The 22,764-nt window shown below is 52.0% G+C and overlaps 1 protein-coding gene across 5 annotated transcripts in view; it reads right to left on the bottom strand.

The window, feature by feature from the left end:
* SSC5D (scavenger receptor cysteine rich family member with 5 domains) overlaps nucleotides 1-22,764 on the bottom strand; it is a 30,449-nt gene that overhangs the window by 2,427 nt on the left and 5,258 nt on the right. Inside the window, exons 7-13 of one of the 5 annotated variants that reach the window (XM_034946545.3) lie at nucleotides 22,297-22,614; nucleotides 21,439-21,612; nucleotides 18,029-18,346; nucleotides 15,814-16,410; nucleotides 15,422-15,736; nucleotides 15,025-15,192; nucleotides 3,439-3,600 (exon numbers count right to left, since the gene is read on the bottom strand). In XM_034946545.3, coding sequence (XP_034802436.3) covers nucleotides 3,439-3,600; nucleotides 15,025-15,192; nucleotides 15,422-15,736; nucleotides 15,814-16,410; nucleotides 18,029-18,346; nucleotides 21,439-21,612; nucleotides 22,297-22,614 — 2,052 coding nt within the window. Of the gene's footprint in view, nucleotides 1-3,438; nucleotides 3,601-12,019; nucleotides 12,106-15,024; nucleotides 15,193-15,421; nucleotides 15,737-15,813; nucleotides 16,411-18,028; nucleotides 18,347-21,438; nucleotides 21,613-22,296; nucleotides 22,615-22,764 lie in introns of those variants that run through there. The other 4 variants (XM_034946546.4, XM_055104217.2, XM_055104218.2 and 1 more) reach the window with 4 other exon arrangements.

Below are 22,764 nucleotides of genomic sequence, written 5' to 3'. Positions count from 1 at the left end.
TTAATCCAAAAGATCCACAGTTAACCAAAGTTAACATTTTAACCAAAGACGGGATCCAACAGGGCCAGGATTATGGGGAGCCCAGCGAGGCGGATAGGATCCTGTCTTCAGTGACTTTTTTTTTTTTTTGAGATGGAGTCTCGCTCTGTCGCCCAGGCTGGAGTGCAGTGGCGCGATCTCGGCTCACTGCAAGCTCCGCCTCCCGGGTTCACGCCATTCTCCAACCTCAGCCTCCCAAGTAGCTGGGACTACAGGCGCCTGCCACCACACCAGGCTAATTTTTTGTATTTTTAGTAGAGACGGGGTTTCACCGTGTTGGCCAGGATGGTCTCGATCTCCTGACCTCGTGATCCGCCCGCCTGGGCCTCCCAAAGTGCTGGGATTACAGGCATGAGCCACCGCGCCCGGCCTTCAGTTACATTTTTGATACCGAGTTCATCATGGGTTTTTTTTTTTTTTTGCATTAATTTTCATTTTAAAAAATACTGTATTATGATATTATGTATCTTGATTTTGGCGTTTTGGGCACCCCCTTAAATTTTGGGCCTGAGTAGCAGGAGGAGCCTGACCCTCTTCTGGGGCTGTCTTCCAAGTGAGTGCCAATTTTATCCCCATTTTACAGAAGGAGGAAATTAGGACAAGAGGGCAGGTGACTCGCCCAAGGTCACACAGACATAGTTTGCAAGTTGCAGGGCTAAGACTTGAACCCAAGTTGTTTGCACATAGAGTCTAGGCAATGAAATCTCACATCTGCAGTGATGGGAATCCGCTGTGATCTACAGTGCCAATACAGTAGCCACTGGCCACATGTGGCTACCAAGCCCTTGAAATGCGGCCAGTGTGAATGAGAAACTGAATGTTTCATTTTCTTTTTTTTTTTTTTTTTTTGAGACGGAGTCTCACTCTGTCGCCCAGGCTAGAGTGCAGTGGCACGATCTCAGCTCACTGCCAGCTTTGCCTCCCAGGTTCATGCCATTCTCCTGCCTCAGCCTCCCGAGAAGCTGGGACTACAGGCGCTCGCCACCACGTCCTGCTAATTTTTTGTATTTTTAGTAGAGATGGGGTTTCACTGTGTTAGCCAGGATGGTCTCGATCTCCTGACCTCGTGATCCGCCCGCTTCGGCCTCCCAAAGTGCTGGGATTACAGGCGTGGCCACTGCGCCCGGCAAATATTTCATTTTCAAAGTGTTAATTCATTTAACTTTTTTTTTTTTTTTTTTTTTTTGAGACGGAGTTTCACTCCTGTTGCCCAGGCTGGAGTGCAGTGGCGCGATCTTGGCTCGCTGCAATCTCCGCCTCCTGGGTTCAAGTGATTCTCCTGTCTCAGCTTCCTGAGTAGCTGGGATGATAGGCATGTGCCACCATGCCCAGCTAATTTTTTTGTATTTTTAGTAGAGATGGGGTTTCACTATGTTGTTCAGGCTGGTCTTGAATCCCCGACCTCAGGTGATCTGCCTGCCTCAGCCTCCCAAAGTGCTGGGATTTCAGGCGTGAGCCACCATGCCCGGTGCTCTTAGCTACCGTATTGAACCACACAGATCTACAGATTTTCACTTGTTCCTGCAGGGCAGGGCCTTTCAGGCGCATCCCTTCCCCACCTTGTCCTTTGTTTGCAGGATTGGAGAAGTGGTTAAGTAAATGGCTTGTGCTCAAGGCAGGCTGTCCAAGTTTAAACCCCAGCTGCATGGCTTCCCAGCGGGGTGACCACGGCCAAGTTACTTCACTGCTTGAATCTCAGTTTCTTCCTCAGCTATAGACTGTGGATGATCAACGTATCTCCCTTGCAGAGCTGTCAAAAGGACTCAGGGAGACCGTGGTTGTGCAAAGCACTTAGCGTAATGTCTAGCATGGAATAAGCACTCTAATAATTATTGATGTCAGAGTCACTGATGTCTGTGCCTCAATTTCACTCATCTGAGAAATGGGCAAAATTATAGATCTACGTCATGGAGCTCATGCAGATTTCCTTCCCTCCTTTCTCCCTTCCTCCTTCCTCCCTTCTCTCTCTCTCTTTTTTTTTTTTTTTTTTAACAGAGTCTTTCTCTGTTGCCCAGGCTGGAGTGCAGTGGTGCGATCTCAGCTCACTGCAACCTCCGCCTCCCAGGTTCAAGCAGTTCTCCTGCCTCAGCCTTCCGAGTAGCTGGGATTACAGGCGCCTGCCACCACACCTGACTAATATTATTATTATTATTATTATTATTATTTTGAGACGGAGTCTCACTCTGTTGCCCAGGCTGGAGTGCAGTGGCGCAATCTCGGCTCACTGCAAGCTCTGCCTCCTGGGTTCACACCATTCTCCTGCCTCAGCCTCCCGAGTAGCTGGGACCATAGGTGCCCGCCACCACGCCTGGCTAATTTTTTGTATTGTTAGTAAAGACGGGGTTTCACCGTGTTAGCCAGGATGGTCTCGATCTCCTGACCTCGTGATCTGCCCGCCTCAGCCTCCCAAAGTGCTGGGATTACAGGCGTCAGCCATTGCACCCGGCCTAATCATGCTTAACTTTACTAAATACTGCTGGATTGTCTTTATCAAACAGCTCTGTCCAGTGGGGTTGCCTGTCTTCCCACATCCTCACTCACACTTGATAATACCCACCTTTCTCATTCTCCTCTGCACTTGCCATTGTTTTAATTTGTATTTTCTGGTTCCTGATGAGCGTGGGCATTTCTAAATACACTCAGCCATTTGGGCTTCCTTTTCTGGGAATCACCTGTTTTCCTCTTTCTCATCTAGGGTTTCCTATCATTTTCCTATTTGTCACAGTGACTTATGCCATCTAGGCTGGGGTTTCTCAACCTCAGTACTATTGTAATTTAGGGCTGGGTGGTTCTTTGTTATGGGGAATGTCGTGTGGATTGTGAATGTTTATCACCACCCCGGCCTCTACCGATCAGGTGCCAATGGGTAGCCTCTCACTTCCTGCCATGACAATCCAAAATATCTTCAGATATTGCCAAATTCCCCTTGGGGGCAAAATCGACCCTAGTTGATGACCAGTGGTCTAGATAAGAACCTCTTGGTTCTGTTTTTGTCTTTATTTGAGACAAGGTCTCGCTCTGGCACCCAGGCTGGAATACAGTGGCACAACCACAGCCTCGAGCACCCAGGCTCAAGGGATCCTCCTGCCTCAGCCTCCCAAGCAGCTGGGACCACAGGTGCGTACCACCACACCCAGCTAATGTTCATATCTTGGGGGGCTCACCATGTTGCCCAGGCTGCTCTCAAACTCCCGAGCTTAAGCAATCCTCCCAACTCGGCCTCCCAAAGTGCTGTGATTACAGGCATGAGCCACCATGCTCAGCTGATAACCCTTTGTTTTAGGGTATATTTCTGCTGAGGCTTTCTGGGGTAAGGGTTCCAGTGGGGAGTCTGGAATCCGTCTCTTTACCCCAGGACAAATACCGTCCCAGTCTCCTCACCCCAGCCACGTGTCTCACCTGTGTCTCCATGGACTCTCGGAGTTGGAGGACTGCCTGGGCTCCTGGTGGTGCCAGCCCCAAGAGTTGGTCCTAGTTTGCCTGCGGTAGGGGTCCCCTCAGCCAGGCCCCTTCCTGATGGTGTGTCCCACGTCCAGGGAAGCTTGTAACCATCTTTGCTGCCTAGAGAGATATGGGGAAGAGGGTTGATCTTCCAACTTCCCTTTGAGTTTGACTCCCCGTCTCTCTCCTCCTGGGCCAGCCCCAGTTCAGGCATCATCCCGTCTCAACTGCACCGCCACTGCAGCCCTCCCTGACCTCGTGGAGACCTTCTCCATTCAGCTGGGATGTTTTTGGCTACCAACGACAGAAACGGTCACTAAACTAGCACATAAAATGAAGGGCATTTGGGCCTGGCGCCGTGGCTCAAGCTTGTAATCCCAGCACTTTGGGAGGCTGAGGCAGGCAGATCACTTGAGGTCAGGAGCTCAAGACCAGCCTGGCCAACATGGAGAAACCCCATCTGCACTAAATATACAAAAAATTAGCTGGGCATGGTGGCACACGCCTGTAATCCCAGCTACTCGGGAGGCTGAGACAGGAGAATCACTTGAACCTGGGAGACAGAGGTTGCAGTGAGCCAAGACTGTGCCACTGCACTCCAGCCTGGGTGACAGAGCGAGACACCGCCTCAAAAAAAAAAAAAAAAGGAATTTGTTGTTTTAATTCCTCAAGGCTCCTGCCCTAGCGGGGGAAAAACCATAACATCTTTATTAATTCACTGCCTGGAACATCTCTATAATACTATTTTTCCTTTTTTTTTTTTTTTTTGGCCAAATGCACTTAATCTCTATATAATAGCAATTTTATATAACATATAAATGTATAATATATATACATATATGTATGCCATTTTATTTAGGGAGAATAGAATGATAATTCAGTCCTAGCTTTATACGAACAACGGCTTTCTTTTCTTTTCTTTTCTTTTTTTTTTTTTTTGAGACCAAGTCTCACTCTGCCGCCCAGGATGGAGTACAGTGGCGCGATATCGGCTCACTGCAAGCTCTGCCTCCCGGGGTCAAGTGATTCTCCTGCCTCAGCCTCCCAAAGTGAGCTACAGGTGTGAGCCACCGTGCCCGGCCTCAACAACAGCTTCCTTGAGATACAGGTCACGTATCATGCAATTCATCAGCTTGAAATTGCAACTGAGGGGGTTTACCCACTCACAAGCTTGCGTGACCATCGCCACAATCAAAATTGAGAACACGTTCATCACCCGAACAAAACACTCCATACTCATTGCCTATCCGAATCATCAAACCAACTTCCCCTGAGACCCTGGCCCCCCACACTGATCCTGGAGGCCTCTTAAAAACTGGCAGACACCTGCCCCTTTCCACCCTAAACCCTTCCATGAGTCCCCACGGCCCACAGACACCATCTTCCTTCATAACCAGCCCCTGCCAGCTTCTCCAGCATCGTCTCGTCCCACACGATGCTCTGCTCACACTGGACCCTGACCTTGAGTTAGGAGGGCAGGTTTGCAGTGTTTAGGCAGACGTGCCTGCTTCCACAAGCAATTCCACAAGGAGGTGCTGAGAAACCCTTACCCATGAGCCCAGGGATTCATGGGTACAAGGAGTTCACGGCAGCCATATTTGTGACAGCAAAACACTGGGAACAACCACAACGCGCAGGCTTTTCACACCTCCCAGCCTCTGCCCACGCTGCCGCCCCCACCCCGAATTCCCTTCCTCTTCATTTCCTACCCAACTGAGCCCGTTAGGATGTTTTCTCATTCCAAACGCAAAACCAGGCAGGAGGGCAGTGTCCAAGACCTTGGGCAAGTTGACCGATGTCGCCTTGAGCTCTGTGGCTAGTGGTCCCAATTACAGAAATCCCTTGCTCCGTTACCTGCTAAGACACTGCACGCTGATAGAACAAGGGTCAAATTTCACCCTCATGCCAGGCACAGCAGACACCTCCGCCATGCCTTCGTATTATTAACCATTCTTAATCAAATACATTTCCATTTCTATTAGACACCTTAAAAGGGTAGCTATAAAATCCTACCAGATATCCATACCCATTAGGAAACCTGAAAAACCATTAGTGGTAATGGCTGGGTGTGGTGGCTCACGCCTGTAATCCCAGCACTTTGAGAGGCCGAGGCAGGCAGATCACCTGAGGTCAGGAGTTCAAGACCAGCCTGGCCAACATGGTGAAACCCTGTCTCTACGAAAAATACAAAAATTAGCTGGGCATGGTGGCGGGCACCTGTAATCCCAGCTACTCAGGAGGCTGAGGCGGGAGAATCGCCTGAACCCATGAAGGAGAGGTTGCAGTGAGCTGAGCTCACACCACTGTACTCCAGCCTGGACCACAGAGTGAGACTCCTTCTCAAAAACAAACAATCAAACAAACATAAAAGCAAACCAAGAAACAAAAACAAAAACACCACCATTAGTGGTACTATTAATTAAAAAAGAAAAAAGAAAAAATAGTCCAGGGAAAAAAACCCATAGCAGTGAATCACTAAAGATGTATTTTCAGCTGGGCATGGTGGCTCACGCCTGTAATCCCAGCATTTTAGGAGGCTGAGGTGGGCGGATCACGAGGTCAGGAGTTTGAGACTAGCCTGACCAACATGGTGAAACCCCATCTCTACTAAAAATACAAAAATTAGCCAGGCGTGGTGGAACGTGCCTGTAATCCCAGCTACTCAGGAAGCTGAGGCAGGAAAATCACTTGAACCTGGGAGGCGGAAGTTGCAGTGAGCCAAGATCATGTCACTGCACTCAAGCCTGGGCAACAAGAGCAAAATTCCATCTAAAAAAACCAAAAAGATGTATTTTCAAGATGTTGGGTTTTAGGAAGACTCCATGAAGAACACAAATCAAGCTGGGCACGGCGGCTCACGCCTGTAATCCCAGCACTTTGGGAGGCCAAGGCAGGTGGATCACTTGAGCCCAGGAGTTCAGAACCAGCCTGGCCAACATGTTGAAACCCCGTCTCTACTAAAAATTACAAAAATTAGCCAGGTGTGGTGGGGCACACCAGTAGTCCCAGTTAACTGGGGGGCTGAGGCATGAGAATCACTTGAGCCTTGGAGGCGGAGGTTGCAGTGAGCTGTGATCATGCCACTGCACCCCAGCCTGGGTGACAGAGCAAGACCCTGTCACAAAAAAACAAAACAAAAAGAACACAAATTGAAGCCGTCTTCCTTTTAAAATGGCAGCCTCCTGTGTACTCTCAGAATGCACTGTCGGAAATCTGGTTTCTCATTCTCATACGCGTATTTCTTTCTTTTTTTTCTTTTTCTCTTTTTTTTTTTTTTTTTTTTTTGAGACAGAGTTTCGCTCTTGTTGCCCAGTGCAATGGCAAGATCTCGGCTCACTGCAGCCTCCGCCTCCCAGTTTCAAGCCATTCTCCTGCCTCGGCCTCCCTAGTAGCTGGGATTACAGGCGCCTGCCACCATGCCCAGCTAATTTTTTTGTATTTTAAGTAGAGACAGTGCTTAACCATGTTGGCCAGGCTGGTCTCGAACTCCTGGCTTCAGGTGATCTGCCTGCCTCAGCCTCTCAAAGTGCTGGGATTACAGGCGTGAGACTCCGTCTTGGAAAAAAAAAAAGAATAAAAAGATACACATAACTCTGGCTCATTCTGTGAACCTCTACGTACTACTCGATTGCATGGATATACAGCTGGGTATTAATCTATGCTCCTGTTGATGGGCATTTAGGTTACTCCCAGTGTTTTGCTATCACAAATATGGCTTCAGTGAACTCTTTGTGCCCATGTCCTTAGGCTCATGAGCGAGAATTTCTCGACGCCTCGTTGTGGAATTGCTGTATGGAAGCAGATGTATCTCCTTAGATACTGCGAACCTGCCCCGCTAAGTGTATGGGGATCCTCACTCACACCTTTATCCTACAGCCTTCATGCTGTCAGACGGTGTCATTTTTGCTGGTCTTATGGGGAGAGGGTGGCTGGGGAGGCTGCTGATTCACACAGATGGCCAAACTGATGCCCAGAGAGGGCAAGAAACTTTCTTGGGGTAACACAGCTAAGGGACAGCATCCAGCTCCAGACCCCAGCAGATCTACCTGGTTCTAAATGGTTCTCTTTCCCTCTGGGTACATATCTCCCAAGTCTCACCCCTTCCTTCCCTGGCAAGCCTTTATTCATCCTTTAGGAGTTAGTCCACAGGCCACGCCCTCAGGAGGCCTCCCCCATCCCCTGTGGATGAGGCCATCCCTGCTGTATAGGAGTTAGTCCACAGGCCACGCCCTCAGGAGGCCTCCCCCATCCCCTGTGGATGAGGCCATCCCTGCTGTATAGGAGTTAGTTAGTCCACAGGCCACGCCCTCAGGAGGCCTCCCCCATCCCCTGTGGATGAGGCCATCCCTGCTGTATAGGAGTTAGTCCACAGGCCACGCCCTCAGGAGGCCTCCCCCATCCCCTGTGGATGAGGCCATCCCTGCTGTATGCGCCCTGGATTCTACAGACCTAATTCTGTCCTTCCCACTCTCCAAGGCTAGAGCCAGTAAGGGTGTGGAATCTGGAGTCTGAATCCAAGTTCAGCCTTTTGCAATCCTGACCTCTCCCTACCTCAGTTTCCTTATCTGTAAAATCAAGCTGAGGATAGGACTCACCTCACAAGGCTGCATGGGGAGGAAGGGAGTTTAACCCCAGGATGCACTTTGAACAGCGCCTGGCCCATGGAGAGCACGCGATAAAATAGCAGCTACCATTATCCTCATCAACTTCCAACCTCTAAAGTTAATCTCATATTTAGTCCTGGATCCTCTTCTCCCTGCACGACCTCATAGGGTGATAAACCTCCGGTGATACCCCAAGCACGGGTCTCCCCGGCTTCCCAGCTGGCAGTGGCGGGAACTACATTAGACACAGCTGTCTATCTGTGCAGTCACATCCACTCCCACAGCTTCAAATTCCATCTCGCTAAGTTATATCCTCAGCCCAGGCGCTCCCTGGACCTCCAGGATGCACAGCTAATATCTCCTGATATCCCCACTCTGGCTGCTGTGCCCCCACCTCACAGAGCTCCCCGACCTGGTAAAAGGTACCCGTTCCCTGCCTCCCTCTCCTCACTGTCCCCAACCCATCACTCAGCTCCATCAGCTCAAACCCCAGAATATGGCTTGAATACATCCACATCTCCCTTGGTCTCCACTGCCACCCTGATCAGAGCCATTGTCACTCTCCCCTGGACCTCCCGGGCTCCCTGCATCCACGCTGGCCCCTACAGTCCATTCCCCATCTCCCCCGCTGCCACCGTTTCCACCCAACACTGCGCTCTAGTCCCATCCACCTTGTTGCTATTTCTTGAACCAGCAGAGCATGCACCCACCTCAGGGCCTCAGGGCCTTCTCACTTAAATGGCACCTTCTTAGTAAGATGTCTCTTTTTTTTTTTTTTTTTTTTGAGACGGGGTCTCACTCATCCAGGCTGCAGTGCAGTGGCTTGACCATGGCTTACTACAGCCTCAACCTCCAGGGCCCAAGTGATTCTTCTGCCTCAACCTCCCGGGTAGCTGGGACTACAGGAGCACGCCTCTGCTTGGTGAATTTTTTATTTTATTTTTATTTATTTATTTTTTTCGAGACAGTCTCTGTCACCCAGGCTGGAGTACAGTGGCACAATCTTGGCTCGCTGTGGCCTCCGCCTCCCAGGTTCAAGCGATTCTCCTGCCTCAGCCTCCCAGGTTCAAGCGATTCTCCTGCCTCAGCCTCCCGAGGAGCTGGGATTATAGGCATGCACCACCACACCAGGCTAATTTTTTTGTATTTTTAGTAGAGACAGGGTTTCGCCATGTTGGCCAGGCTGGTCTTGAGCTCCTGGGTTCAAGCGATCCCTCTGCCTCAGCCTCCCTAAGTGCTGGGATTACAGACATGAGCCACCACACCTGGCCATCCTATTTTAAACTGCAACCCTCAGTCTCCCCTGCCCCTTCCCCTGCTTTGCTCCCTAACGCTACCTCCCAGTAGTTAGTACATGCTCTGTCACACAGTAGGCATTTGACACACGAACTGACGTTTGTATCTCCAAACTCCATCATCCAGGAAGCCTGAAGAAATGCTGCTTCATAAAAATCCAAACTCCGGCCAGGCGCAGTGGCTCATGCCTGTAATCCCAGCACTTTGGGAGGCCGAGGCAGGCAGATCACGAGGTCAGGAGATCGAGACCATCCTGGCTAACACAGTGAAACCCCGTCTCTACTAAAAATACAAAAAATTAGCCGGGCATGGTGGTGGGCGCCTGTAGTCCCAGCTACTCGGGAAGCTGAGGCAGGAGAATGGTGTGAACCCGGGAGGCAGAGCTGGCAGTGAGCCAAGATCACGCCACTGCACTCCAGCCTGGGCAACAGAGCGAGACTCCGTCTCAAAAAAAAAAAAAAAAATCCAAATTCCACAGGCCTCCAATCTCATCTCCGGTGTCTCTCTAGACTTACAATGTCATCTCTCATTTGTTCATTCATTTGTTTAACAAATAACATAAAAATTAACTACTGAGTTTCAAGCACTGCCCTAGACACTAGGGATTCCAGATAGATCCATGATAGACAAGATAATATGCCCCTCGCCCAAAGATGTGTGTGCCCCAATCCACAGAAACTGTGAATATGTTACTTTACGTGGCAAAAGGGGACTTGTGGATGTAATTAAGGGTCCAGACCTTGAAATGGAGAAATTATCCTGATTAGCCAAGTGGCCCCAATCTAAGTCCTTAAACTCAGAGAACTGGCTGGGTGCCGTGGCTCACGCCTGTAATCCCACCACTTTGGGTGACCAAGGCGGGTGGATCACCTGAGGTCAGGAGTTCAAGACCAGCCTGGCCAACATGGTGAAACCCCATCTCTACTAAAAATACAAAAATTAGCCGGGAGTGGTGGCACACGCCTGTAATCCCAGCTACTCAGGAGGCTGAGGCATAAGAATTGCTTGAACCTGGGCAGCAGAGGCTGCAGTGAGCCGAGATCATACCACTGCACTCCAGCCTGGGCGACAGAGTGAGACTCTGTCTCATAAATAAATAAATAAAATCAGAGAACCTTTCAAGCCACAGTGAGAGAGAAAAATACGAAGGCAGAGGAAAGGTCAGAGAGATGCAATGTTGCTGGCTTTGATGATGGGGGATGGAGCCACAAGCCAAGGAATGCAGGTGGCCTCTGGAAGCTGGAAAAGGCAGGGAAATGGATTCTCCCCTAGAACCTTCCAAAGGGAACCACCCTGCTGGCGCCTTGATCTTAGCCCACTAAGCGAGTCTGACTTCTGACCTACAAAACTGCAAAATAATAAGTCTGCGTTGTTTTAAACCACTAAATTTGTGGCGATGTATTATGGCAGCAATTGAAATAGATACAGATCTTTCACAGAGCTTAAAGTCTAGCAGAGATGGATAACACCGATGAAAATTTCTGGCAATGCAAATTTCTCCCACCCTTTGCTTCTCTGAGAATTCATTTCTCCTTGTGGCCTGCTGATGAAATAATATCATCTCCCCTGTGAGGTTTCCTTGATTTCTCTACTACAAATAATCGCTCCTTCCCTGAAATCCTGCAGCTGTTGTTCGTTTTCAGCAAATAACCCTAACAAACAATATTCTGCGGTTTTAAACGATTTCACACACATTTTATTCATTGAATTGGGGCCTGCAGTCACCCAACTAGTTCTAATCCGGGTTGGAACCACGATTGGAACCTAGTAGGAGAGTCGGACTCCAGACTCGTGCTTCTATTTTAGCATATGGTTCCCAATCCAAGGAGCAAAACGTGTGAAATCACTTAAAACAGGTTATAATCGTGGCTCCTAAGTTAAACTTCTCTGAGCCTCACTTTTTACCCCATCTGAAACACAGGTGTAGCAACAGTTTCTATGGCCTGCAGTTGGGGTCATGCATGCCCAGCACAGACTAGGTGAGCTCTCGTTCCACTTTTCCAACAACCCTGGCGCCCCATTTTTTTTTCCAGAGAAAGAAACAGGTGGCCGGGCGTGGTGGCTCACACCTGTAATCTCAGCACTTTGGGAGGCCAAGGCGAGTGGATCACGAGGTTGGGTTTGAGACCAGCCTGGCCAACATGGTGAAACCCCGTCTCTACTAAAAATACAAAAATTAGCCGGGTGTGGTGGCGTGCGCCTGTAATCCCAGCTACACAGGAGGCTGCAGCAGGAGAATCGTTTAAACCTGGGAGGCAGAGGTTGCAGTGAGCTGAGATAGCGCCACTGCACTCCAGCGTGGGTGACAGAGCGAGACTCCGTCTCAATAAATAAATAAATAAAACAATATAAATAAGAAACGGGGACTCAAAGAGACCAAGTCACTTTTTCAAGGTTACGTTGCTCCTGAAGCTAAGAATGCATGCCTGCCTCGTCTCCCACCCCACCCCGCATACGCCTCCAAGTCTTCCTATTGATAAGGTGGCACACATGGCTGTCTTTTCATTTCACCGGCGCAGTTTGTAATTCTGCATTTATTTCTGCTCATTGGCTGCCTCCCTACCCTACGGGAGGGGTCCCGAGGCCGGACCCGCTGTCTCCGCAGCCGCTGTGCCCGGCACGTGCCCGCCTCCACCACGAGGGGGCGCCATGGGCTAGGGAGGCGCTGCAACCCTGGCAGTCCTTGAACCAGGAGCATCACCTCTCGGAGCTCCCGCTTCCGGCTCTGGAAACGGAATGATAGCTCTAACTCACAGCTGGAGCCCACCCACCCCCAAGTCACGGCGCCTCTAGGGCCTGCTTCCTCCCTCCCTTTCCCCACCTCAAGGCCCGCTTCTTGGGGCCTGGTTGCCCTTCGCCCAGCTATTATTACCGCGGGCGATGCGCCGGCTGGCCAATCAGGAGGCGCAACGCGCCTGTGACGTCACGAGGTGCGAGGCAGATGAACGCCTGCCCCATCCCGTCCCTCCATTCCCGGGCCCACCGCGCTTGCGCATGCGTGCTGAGCGCCAGAAAAAAAAAAAAAAGGCGGGAAAGGACGCTTGCGGCGAGACTCTCCTGCGGGAGCGGGAGGCTTGCGCTTCTCAGGAGGGCACAGGTACGGGGCGCGGGGCGACAGAGGCAGAAACCCAGGCAGTCCCAGACGGCGAGCAGGGCGGGAGAGTGGAAGGGAGGGAGAAGACGGAGAAACAGCGACTGCGACGGGCACAGAGGGAGGACAGAAACGCTGCCCCTTAGGTGGGGAGTGAAACCTCCCGTGAGGGAGCGGCGAGGGCGGCGGGGACGGTGAGAAACGGCCAGAGGAGCCCGCGGGAGACAGAAACGGAGGGAAGGGGGCTGACCATGAGAGAAACGAGGGGGAGAGAGAAGAGAGCACGCGGGAGACTGCAGGGAAGGCGCGGGAGATGGAGACTCAGAAAACAACCGTAAGAGACAAAGGAAAAGATACCACAGCCCTGGGCCTGGGGAGGGAACGCAGTGAGAAATGGAGACGATGAGAGTATGAGGTGATATAGCAAAACCGACCGTGAAAAATGGAGTGAGAAGCAGGTGGCGAAGCTGAGAACTGAAAGTGAAAGACAAGAGGACGGAAGATACAGAAACAGTTTGGGCCCAGTGGCTCCCGCCTGCAATTCCAGCACTTTGGGAGGCCGCAGCGAGCCGATGACTTGAGCCCAAGAGTTTGAGACCAGCCTGGGCAACATAGTGAGAACCCATCTCGACAAAAAATCAGGCCGGGAGCGGTGGCTCACCCCTGTAATCCCAGCACTTTGGGAGGCCGAGGCAGGCGGATCACGAGGTCAGGAATTTGAGACCAGCCTGGCCAACATGGTGAAACCCGTCTCTACTAAAAATACAAAAATTAGCCGGGAGTGGTGGCACACGCCTGTAATCCCAGCTATTCAGGAGGCTGAGGCAGGAGAATCACTTGAACCCGGGAGGCGGAGGTTGCAGTGAGCCGAGACCACGCCACTGCACTCCAGCCTGGGCAACACAGCAAGACTCTGTCTCAAAAAAAAAAAATTAGCCAGGCATGCTGGTGTGCATCTGTAATCCCAGCTATTCAGGAGGCTGAGGTGGGAGGATCACCTGAGCCTGGGAGTTCAAGGCTGCAGTGAGCTGAGATCGCACCACTGCACTTCAGCCTGGGCAACAGAGCAAGATCCTGTCTCAAAAAAGAGAGAGAGAAATTTACCATGAAAAATGGAGTGAGAAACAGAGGTGGTGAAGGTGAGATCTGAAAGAAAAGTGAAAGACTGAGGGGGAAAGACAGATAAATTGACCAGGAAAAACTAGGTGAGAAACAGAGATGAGAGTGTGACACTGATAATGAAACAAAAAGACAGAAGGACAAGGGAGAAAAAAATAAAGAGAAACTGACCACGAAAACTGGAGTGAGAAATAGAGGTAATGAGGGTGAGAAATTGAAAAAGAAAGACAGGGAAAAAGAAATGATGGGAATATGAAACTGACAACGAAAGAAAAAAAATGAGAAAGATGGTGAGAGAGAGCAAAAGAAATTACCATGAAAAAAATACAGCATAAAGACGAGTGTGAGAAATTGAAAATGAAAGGCAAAAAGAGATTGGCACAGAGAAGAAAAGATAGAGAATTTGATCATGGAAAATGAAGTGAGGCCAGGCATGGTGGCTCACACTTATAAACCCAGACATAAGCCCAGCACTTTGAGAGAGTGAGACAGGAGGATCGCCTAAGCTCAGGAGTTTGAGACCAGCCTGGGCAACATAGTGAGCCCGTCTCTACAAAAATTAAAAATGAGCCGGGTGTGGTGGCGCACATCTGTAGTCCCACCTTCTCAGGAAGCTGAGGCAGGAGGATCGCTTGGGCCCGGGCAGTCAAGGCTGCAGTGAGCTGAGATCACACCACTGCACTCCATCCTGGTCAATACAGAGATAGAGATGATGAGGGTGAGAAATGGATAATGAAAAAAAGAGACCAACAGCAAGTGAGAAACAGGAGCAGAGATGGATTCACAGGGATCCTGAGAGATGGGGATACAAGGAAGACAGGCAAAGAAAAAGGCAGAAGAATGTGGTGGCAGTGATGTGGGGGCCAGAGCGGGGCGTGGTCCCAGGTGTGGAAGGAGCTGCAGCAGCAAGACAGAGGCCACAGAGCAGAGGGGGATGGAGCTGTGGCCCTGGAAGCTGATTCTGCTGGCCAGAGGGAGGGGATGGCCAGGGTAAGGAGAGAAGCTGCACTCCAGGAGTCCCCACCTCTGAGCCACACCAGGCCCGGACCAGAGCGTGAGCTTCAGGAATGGGTGAGGTTTCGCTTGCTCTGGGGGAGCTGGGGTGGGGACGATGATGTGATGACAGAATGGCCCTTGGTTGTGGGTTTGACTGAGGGCCCCAGGCTTGCATATTGTGTGGCTTACAGGAGGGCCATGGGCTCAGGATTGCTGAGCTTAGCCTGATCTCTTAGATGGTGTCCTTGGCTCTGAAGAAGTGTCACCATTGAGCCCAAGGAGGTAATGCGTTTCGGGTCTTAGGAGCCAAGGAAAACCTTTCCAGGGTGCCCCGAGGCCTCAGCCAGCTCATTGAGAAGGGTCTTTCTGGAAACCCTGCAGGGAAGCGAATGGAGGTTTATGGAGGCCCCCCATGGCCACCCCAATCAGGCCTCTCACCTGTGTCCGGCAGGCGCCTTGTTGCTGGGGAGGAGCTACCCGGGCGCCGGGTGGTCCTCCAGGGGAGAGTGTGTCCAGGTACCCCCGCTGTGGTAGTCCCCTTGGCCAGGTCCTCTGTTGAGGTGGGGTCCCAGGTCCAGGGGGGATAATCGTCATAGTCTGTGTAGCCTTTGGAGAAATTGGGGTAATGGTTGACCCCATCCTCTTTCTCAGAGGTCCTTGCTGCTGCTCTTCCCTCCCCTTTTGGAATCTTCTGGAGCAACTCTGGGATCTCCCCACCCCGACCCCTCATACCCAGTTCTTTAGAGTCGACCATGGTGCCGTCACCTGGCCCCACCCTGACTCCGTTCTCCTGGCCACCCCCGACAACCCCACCACCGCCGCCATGCCCTGGTACCAGTGCAGGTGAGCCCCACGTCTTCCTCGTGGTCACAGTTGTGCTTCCCCCAAGCCCCCGAGGGGCAGTCGCTCAGTGAGGCCTCGCTTCCCTTACAGCCCATGTCATCCAGCCAGATGGGCCCAGTCCCAGGGCCGTAATGGGTTTTGCCTACTCGAGGCCGGACCTTTCCACAGCCCAGTTCCCAGCAGGCCACAGTGGCGTCCTGAAGGTCCCAGTTGTCATCACACACTGTTCCCCAGCGTCCGGCATGCCACACTTCCAGCCGGCCAGCACAGCGGTTGGGCCCATCGGCCAGACGAACCCGGAACAGGCCTGCGTGGAAGGCCCTTAGGTCAGGAGGGAGGGTCAGCCTCTCCCATTCTCTCCCCACACCCCTCACGGCCACTCACCTGATTCCCCAGTGGTGCTAACACTGGGAGAGGGGGCCGGGTCTTTGGGTGACTCTGGAGACCCTTCTGGGATCTCAGCAGATGGCTCCAGGGAGGCCTGAGGGATACTCTTGATAGTGGACTCAGAGGTCATTTCTTGGGGGCCTTGAGTGGTCAGCATTGCCATGGTCTTAGTGGTCCGTTCTCGGGGGGCCTGAGGGGTCAGCGTGGCAGTGGTGTGAGAGGTCCATCTCTGGGGGGCCTCCGTGGTCGGCCTTCTGGTAAACTCAGAGGTAGGTCTTCGGGAGGCCTCAGTGGTCAGTGCTGTAGTGGTCTGTGAGGTTAGGTCTGGGGGGCTTTGGGCCCTGGAGTGTTTCGTGGTTGGCATCACTGGGGGTTGAGTGGTTGGTCTCTTTGCATTTTTTGTCACCCACTTCTTAGTACTCTTAGGCATTTTCCCTGGGGCCTTCGTGGTTGTTTTCTCCAGAACACTGGCAGTCACACTTGCAGAGGGCTTGGTGGCCAGCTCTCCCGGGAGCCAGGCATCCCGATCTCTCCCCAGTCCAGGAATCCAGCTCCAGCTGAAGGGGTCTGAGATGGAGTCCAGGCCTGGGGGCTCTGGAAGGTGAGTGGGGCAGGAAGAGAAGATGGAGACACCATGATGACAAGATCATCTACCCAGGCCCCTCCTTCTCTCCAGTCACTCACCCAGTTCCCATTCATTCATCATTCATTCATTTATTGTCACAAATATTTATTGAGCACCTCCTATGAGCCACACACCATATTAGACCCTCGGGTAGCCTATGGCAAGCCAAACCCGACACTGCCCCCGCCTTCTTGGCATTTACAATCTGGACATAACTGACCCCCTCACCCTTTCACACCTGACCTCTCCTCTCCATCTCCTCAGCTTCTGCTCTGAGTCAGGGCCTCATTTCCTATACCTTCTGACAGGTCTCCCTACCTCCCTGTCAATTCTTACTGACCACCAGTGGGGTACCCAGGTCCGACAGGCCACTCCCGAACTCAGAATCCTTCTGTGGTGCCCCCGTGGCCCTCAGGAAGACGGGGACAGAGGGAAGAGCCGTAGCTTCCAGCAGAGGTGATGCCTCCATCCTTTGAGACACCACTCTCCATCTTCCATCTTTCTGATTAGCACACGTGTGCAGTAAAGGATTAACCTTGCCCAAAGAAAGGTTTAGCCTTTTCCCCGGCTCCTGGGAGATGACTTCGAAGCCTTTGGAACACCTTGCCTGATAAGAGATTTTTTTCCCTGGGGCACTTGGGCCATGCCAGATCACCTGTGCTAACAGTGTGATTTATGGTCAGCCACATGTACGTGGCCAAGTCCCCACGAACACTCTGGACGCCAAGGCTCGGGGGAACTTCCCTAGTTGGCAGTTCCTCATGTGTGTTGTCCCACTTCGTTGCCGGGATAATGAAGTGCTGTCTGCATAACTCCACTGGGACAGGACAGTTGGAAGCTCACACCTACTGTCTCCTGAGCCCTGCCTCAGGCGCCTCTTCCCTTGGCTGATTTTAATCTGTATCCTTTCACTGTGATAAACGATAACGCTGAGTGTAACAGATTCTTTGATTCTAAGAGTTCTTCTAGCAAATTATTGAGTCTGACAGTGGTCTTGGTAACCTCAAACTATAACGAGTCACACAGGTTTGCAATGATTTGTTAGAGTATTTCTCTTCATGAGCTGTGAGCTATTCAAAGACCAAGACCATGTTCATTCCATTCATGAGCCCAGCATGAGGACCCTGCACCTGGCTCAGCCTCTGCAATTTAATAACAGGCATTGCCTGAGTTTATGTTAACTGGCTCTCACTTTGGCTTCTTTCCATCTCCCAGTGCCCTGCCTGCTTCCTTTCATCTTAGGAAAGCTAAAGCTCCTTTCTTAGTGGGAGATTTCCTTGATTCCTGGAAGGAAGAGGAAGCAGAAGCTTCTCTGAGTGGGAATCCCAGATCTGCCAGTTAGTTGTTACTGTGTGATCTTGAGCAAGTTACCCAACCTCTCTGTGCCTCAGCTTCTTTATCAGTAAAATGGGCATAACACACACCACCCTAGACTTATTATGTGATTTCAATGTGGTTATATGTGCAAAAACACCCAGCACAGGGCTGGGGCTTAGGAAGCACTCAATCAATGTTAGTGCCCATGTTAGTTACTGTTCCCCTCCAGGAAGCCCTCCTGGAGTCAACAGATAGCTAGGGCCTCCTTACCAGTGCAGGTGACCCCAACATCCTCATTGTGAGCGCAGTTGTGCTTTCCCCAGGGAGCAGCAGGGCAGTCGGACAGTGAAGCCTCGGTCCCCACACAGCCCACATCATCTAGCCAGATGGGGCCCGCACCCCAGCCAAAGCGGCCAGCAGCAGGGTCTGGCTGCCGAGGTCCACCACAGCCCAGCTCCCGGCAGACCACAGCTGAATCCCGCATGTCCCAGCTATCGTCACACACGGTCCCCCAGCGCTGGTCATGCCACACCTCCAGTCGACCTGAGCACTTGCTGGGCCCAGCCACCAGGCGCAGCTGGGGGGACCCTGGGGTAGAAGAGACCCAAAGAATTAGAGTCGGGGAAGCCGCCCAGCCTCCTGACTCTTCATCCACCTTTCCCTGCCCCCATCTTCCTTTCCACTCATCCATCTAGGCCTTCCCTCCATTCATCCATCCTTTCCTCCAGGCAGCAAGTATTTCATGAGGCCTTTGTTGTGCCATTTTCTGCATTAGGCATGAGGGATAATGAGTCAGGCAGAGTTTGGAGGATCCTCAAAAAGCTACACATCAAATTACCATATAATCTAGAAAGTCTGCTACTAGGGATATACCCAGAATAAACTGAAAACAGGTATTCACACAGATACCAGTATGTGAATGTTCATAGCAGCACCATTCACAGTAGCCAAATAGTAGTGGTCGTACAGCATTTTGAATGTATAAATACCACTTAAGTTCTATACTTAAACTGGTTAACTTTATGTTACATGAATTTCACCTCAATTAAAATAAGTCTTTTTCCATGCAGTTGTTCACCACCCTTAATTTTCTCTCATTATTATTCGTTTAATAAGGGTTTTTTTCTTCTTTCTTAGATTTTATTTTCCTAACCACTAGACCACCAGGGATAATAAGGTGTTTTGTTGTTGTTTATGAGTCAGGCACAGCCTCTGCTTTGAAAAGCTCTCGGTCTTTAGGGAAAGTAGCATGCACACACTTCATTACAGCTCAGCGAGCTGAAGGGAGTAGTGGAAGTACCCAAAAGGCAAGGCAGACACACAACGAGGAGAAGGTGAGAAAAATTCTGCCTGAGGAAGCTGGAGAAGGCTTCTCAGAGGAAGTCCTTTAAAAGACAGGGAGCAGCAGGCCCGGCCCGGTGGCTCCCACCTGTTAATCCCAGCACTGTGGGAGGCCCAGGCGGGCAGATCACCTGAGGTCAGGAGTTCGAGACCAGCCTGGCCAACGTGGAGAAACTCTGTCTCTACTAAAAATACAAAAATTAGCCAGGCATGGGCCAGGTGTGGTGGCTCAGCCTGTAATCCCAGCTACTCGGGAGGCTGAGGCAGGAGAATCGCTTGAACCGGGAGGCGGAGGTTGCAGTGAGCCAAGATCGTGCCACTGCACTCCAGCCTGGGTGACAGAGCGAGACCCTGTTTAAAAAAAAAAAAAAAAAAAGACTGGTAAAAATGGTAAACTTTATGTCATGTATGTTTTATCACAATTGTTTTTTAAAGAACGTGCGCCCTGGAACAAGTGTTTTTGCTTGAATCCTGGCTCTCCCATTTCTCAGCGGTGCTGCCTCATCTGTAACATGGAGACCTGTCAGTACCCACACCACAGTGGCTGTAAGCATCACCTGGACTGAGACACGGAGAGAACTGGGAACAGCATCAGTCACCAGGAGCCAGTGCATGCTCGTTCAGTGTTAGCTGATATTATTATTCAGGAAAAGGGGAACGAGGCCTCTGGGAATGGTGATCATGGTGAAAATAAGTTGCTGCTTTTGTTCGGCCTTTTCCCATCTTGAGGAGACAGCTGTGTTAACCACGCCTTTTTATTTTCTGTATTTCTGATGCTTTGACATCTTGGAGCATTCCTGATCCTGAGGGACTGCCCCTCCCAGGGTTAGCTAATTCCTAGAGATGGTAAACTGCTTGAGCATGCCTTTTGTGTGCAAACCACCCTCTCCATTGGGCTCTCACACCCTGGGCCATTCTGCACCTGTCCTCATTGCCCCAGGGCCAAGTACCAGATGACTAAGGACAACCCTCTGAGTCGCCACCCTCCCCACCGGCCCCGCTGAAATTCTTCAAACCAACCAATTCTAAGCCTGCTCAACCTGTCTCACCTATTCCTTCCTGCAAAAAACACAAGAAAGACCCCTGCACCTGGCCGGGTGGCTCACGCCTATAATCCCAGCACTTAGGGAGGCCAAGACAGGAGGATCACCTGAGGCCAGGAGTTTGAGACCAACCTGGACAATAGTGAGGCCCTGTCTCTACAAAAAAAAAAAAAAAATAGCCAGGCTCGGTGGCATGCAGCTGTGTTACCCAGGAGGCGGAGGTGGGAGGATCACTTGAGCCCAGCAGTTTGAGACTGCAGGGAGCTGTGATTACACCACTGCACTCCAGCCTGGGCAACCAAGTGAGACCCTGTCTCTAAATAAATGTATAAAAGATTCCTGCCATGCTTCCCCCTCACTCCCTCTACCTCCTGCCTGGCCCTGGTGCTTCCCTGTGTGGCCCCGTGTGGCACGCCATCCTCTTGAGAACCGTCAGTCACAATCTTTTTAGTGGCTGTCATCTCCTGAGCTCCTGGCCTCACCATACCTCGGTAATAATAACACCTATATTTTAAAACAACAGTCCTTTCAATACTCATGAAAGAGACCAGGCACGGTGGCTCACGCCTCTAATCCCAGCACTTTGGGAGGCCGAGGCAGGCAGATGGTTTGGGATCAGGAGTTCAAGACCAGCCTAGGCAACATGGCAAACCCCATCTCTGCAAAAAAAAAATACAAAAAATTAGTAGTCCCAGCTACTTGGGAAGCTGAGGTGGGAGGATCACTTGAGCCTGCAGGTTGAGAGGTTGAGGCTTCAGTGAGCCATGATCACACCACTGCACTCCAGCCTGAGTGACAGAATTAAATCCACTCTCAAAAAAATAAAAAAATAAAAATAAAAATAAAAATATATATATATATAGGAAAGGAGGCAGGCAGAACCATTGATCACATTTGCTAAAGAACCAGAGACTCTGGAAAGTAAAGGTAATGTTTGAGCAGGGCTGTTCCTTGAAGCTGGCCTGAGTACCCCATGATGGATCCTACAGCCACACCGTGCAGCTCGGGAATAGAGCAGACTCTCAGCCCAGCATCCTTTCTCTTATCCAGGACTGGCTACAGAATTTTGGGGGCTTGGTAAATGACGAAAGTTAGGACCCCTTGTTCAAGAATTATCACACGCTCCCAGACGCAACAGCAGAGCATTGAACCCAGCTCAGTGTCCTGGGCGAGGCCCCTGTGCTCCTCTTCTCCACCTTTCTCTTTGCAAGAGGCCCCCCATGAGACAGTCTCAGAGCTGAGGGAAGGAAACAGAAGGAAGGACCCTGTTTTCTTGGGGAGCATGGAGGGACTCACCGGCTTCCGGTCCAGGCTCCCAAAGGACAGTAGGGGAGGCTGGAGGAGGTGAAACGCCTGCCGTCCCTGGAGCCTGGCTCGTCATGGTGGACGGGGGCCTGGAGGCAGCCTCCCTGGGCGTGGAGTTGTTGCTGTCCGTGGGGGCCGTGGGAGGGACGTAGCCCAGGGGCATGCCTGTGGAGCAGGGGGTAAGTGATTGCCACCCACACACACCCTCCATCCCGGAGCCGGCACCCCCACCTCCTGCGTCATCCTTCCTCAGTCCTCTCGGCTGCATGCAGAGATCTCTTCCTGCCCAACCTCCTCCCTAGACACAGCCCACGCTTTCCACATCCCTGACCTGGGGAGAGCGGGTGTGAATGCGGAGCACGGGAACAGAGAGAGCAGAGAAGCGGGGGTGACAGAGAAGCGGGGGGTGACCTTATGCAGAGGAGAAGGCTGGCTTCCGCCGGGGGCCAGGAAGCAGGGCCAGCCAGGGCAGCCACGGGGCTGAGGCTCATCCTCGCCTCTGTTTCCATTTGGGGCTGGATTGTTCTCAGCTGTGGGGGCGGCCTGTGCACTGCAGGATCCTAAGCAACACCCCTGGCCTCTAACCCCTGGGTGCCAGGAGCACCCCCACCCCCAGCTGTGACCATCAAAAATGTTTCCAAACACTGTCCAATGTCCCCTTGGGGGCAAAGCCACCCCCAGCTGAGAACCAGTGACGCAGGGTGAGGATTCAGAGGGGAATAAGATGGGGGAGTGGAAAGTCCGGAGAGAGGGCAGGAAGGGCGCGTAGGGACCCCCCCCGCCGAACTTGCCCCTCCGCTCCAAGCACCACCACGCCCACCTCCCGGTCCTCCACCACAGCCCCCTCACCGTCACACACGGCCCCGGCGTCCTCGCGGTGGTGACAGTCATGCTGGCCCCAGGGCCGAGCTGGGCAGAATCGTAAGGCCGTCTCGTTTCCCCGACACCGAAGGTCGTCCAGGATGATGGGTCCAGACCCCTCCCCAAAGAAGGCGCCCCCGGGGGCGGCCAGCGCCCCTCCGCAGCCCAGCTCCCGGCAGGCCACAGCGGCGTCTTGCAGGTCCCAGGCGTCGTCACACACCGACCCCCAGCGACCCCCGTGCCAGACCTCCAGGCGGCCGGCGCACCCGTGGGGGCCATCGGCCAGGCGCAGCCGGGGTGCTGGGCCTGGATAGTGGGAGAGGGAGCACAGGGCCAGGAAACGAGGGTGGATGAGCGGGGACTGTTATGCTCAGGCAGGCTGCAACCCCAAGATGACTCTGGGAAGCAAATATTCCATCTTCACTATCCAAATGAGGAAAAGGTTCCAAGACAGGA

Source organism: Pan paniscus, chromosome 20, assembly GCF_029289425.2.
Source record: "Pan paniscus chromosome 20, NHGRI_mPanPan1-v2.0_pri, whole genome shotgun sequence".
Taxonomy (NCBI): domain Eukaryota; kingdom Metazoa; phylum Chordata; class Mammalia; order Primates; family Hominidae; genus Pan; species Pan paniscus.
The sequence above is the reverse complement of the archived record's forward strand: the minus strand, read 5'-3'. Positions and strand labels throughout refer to the sequence as shown.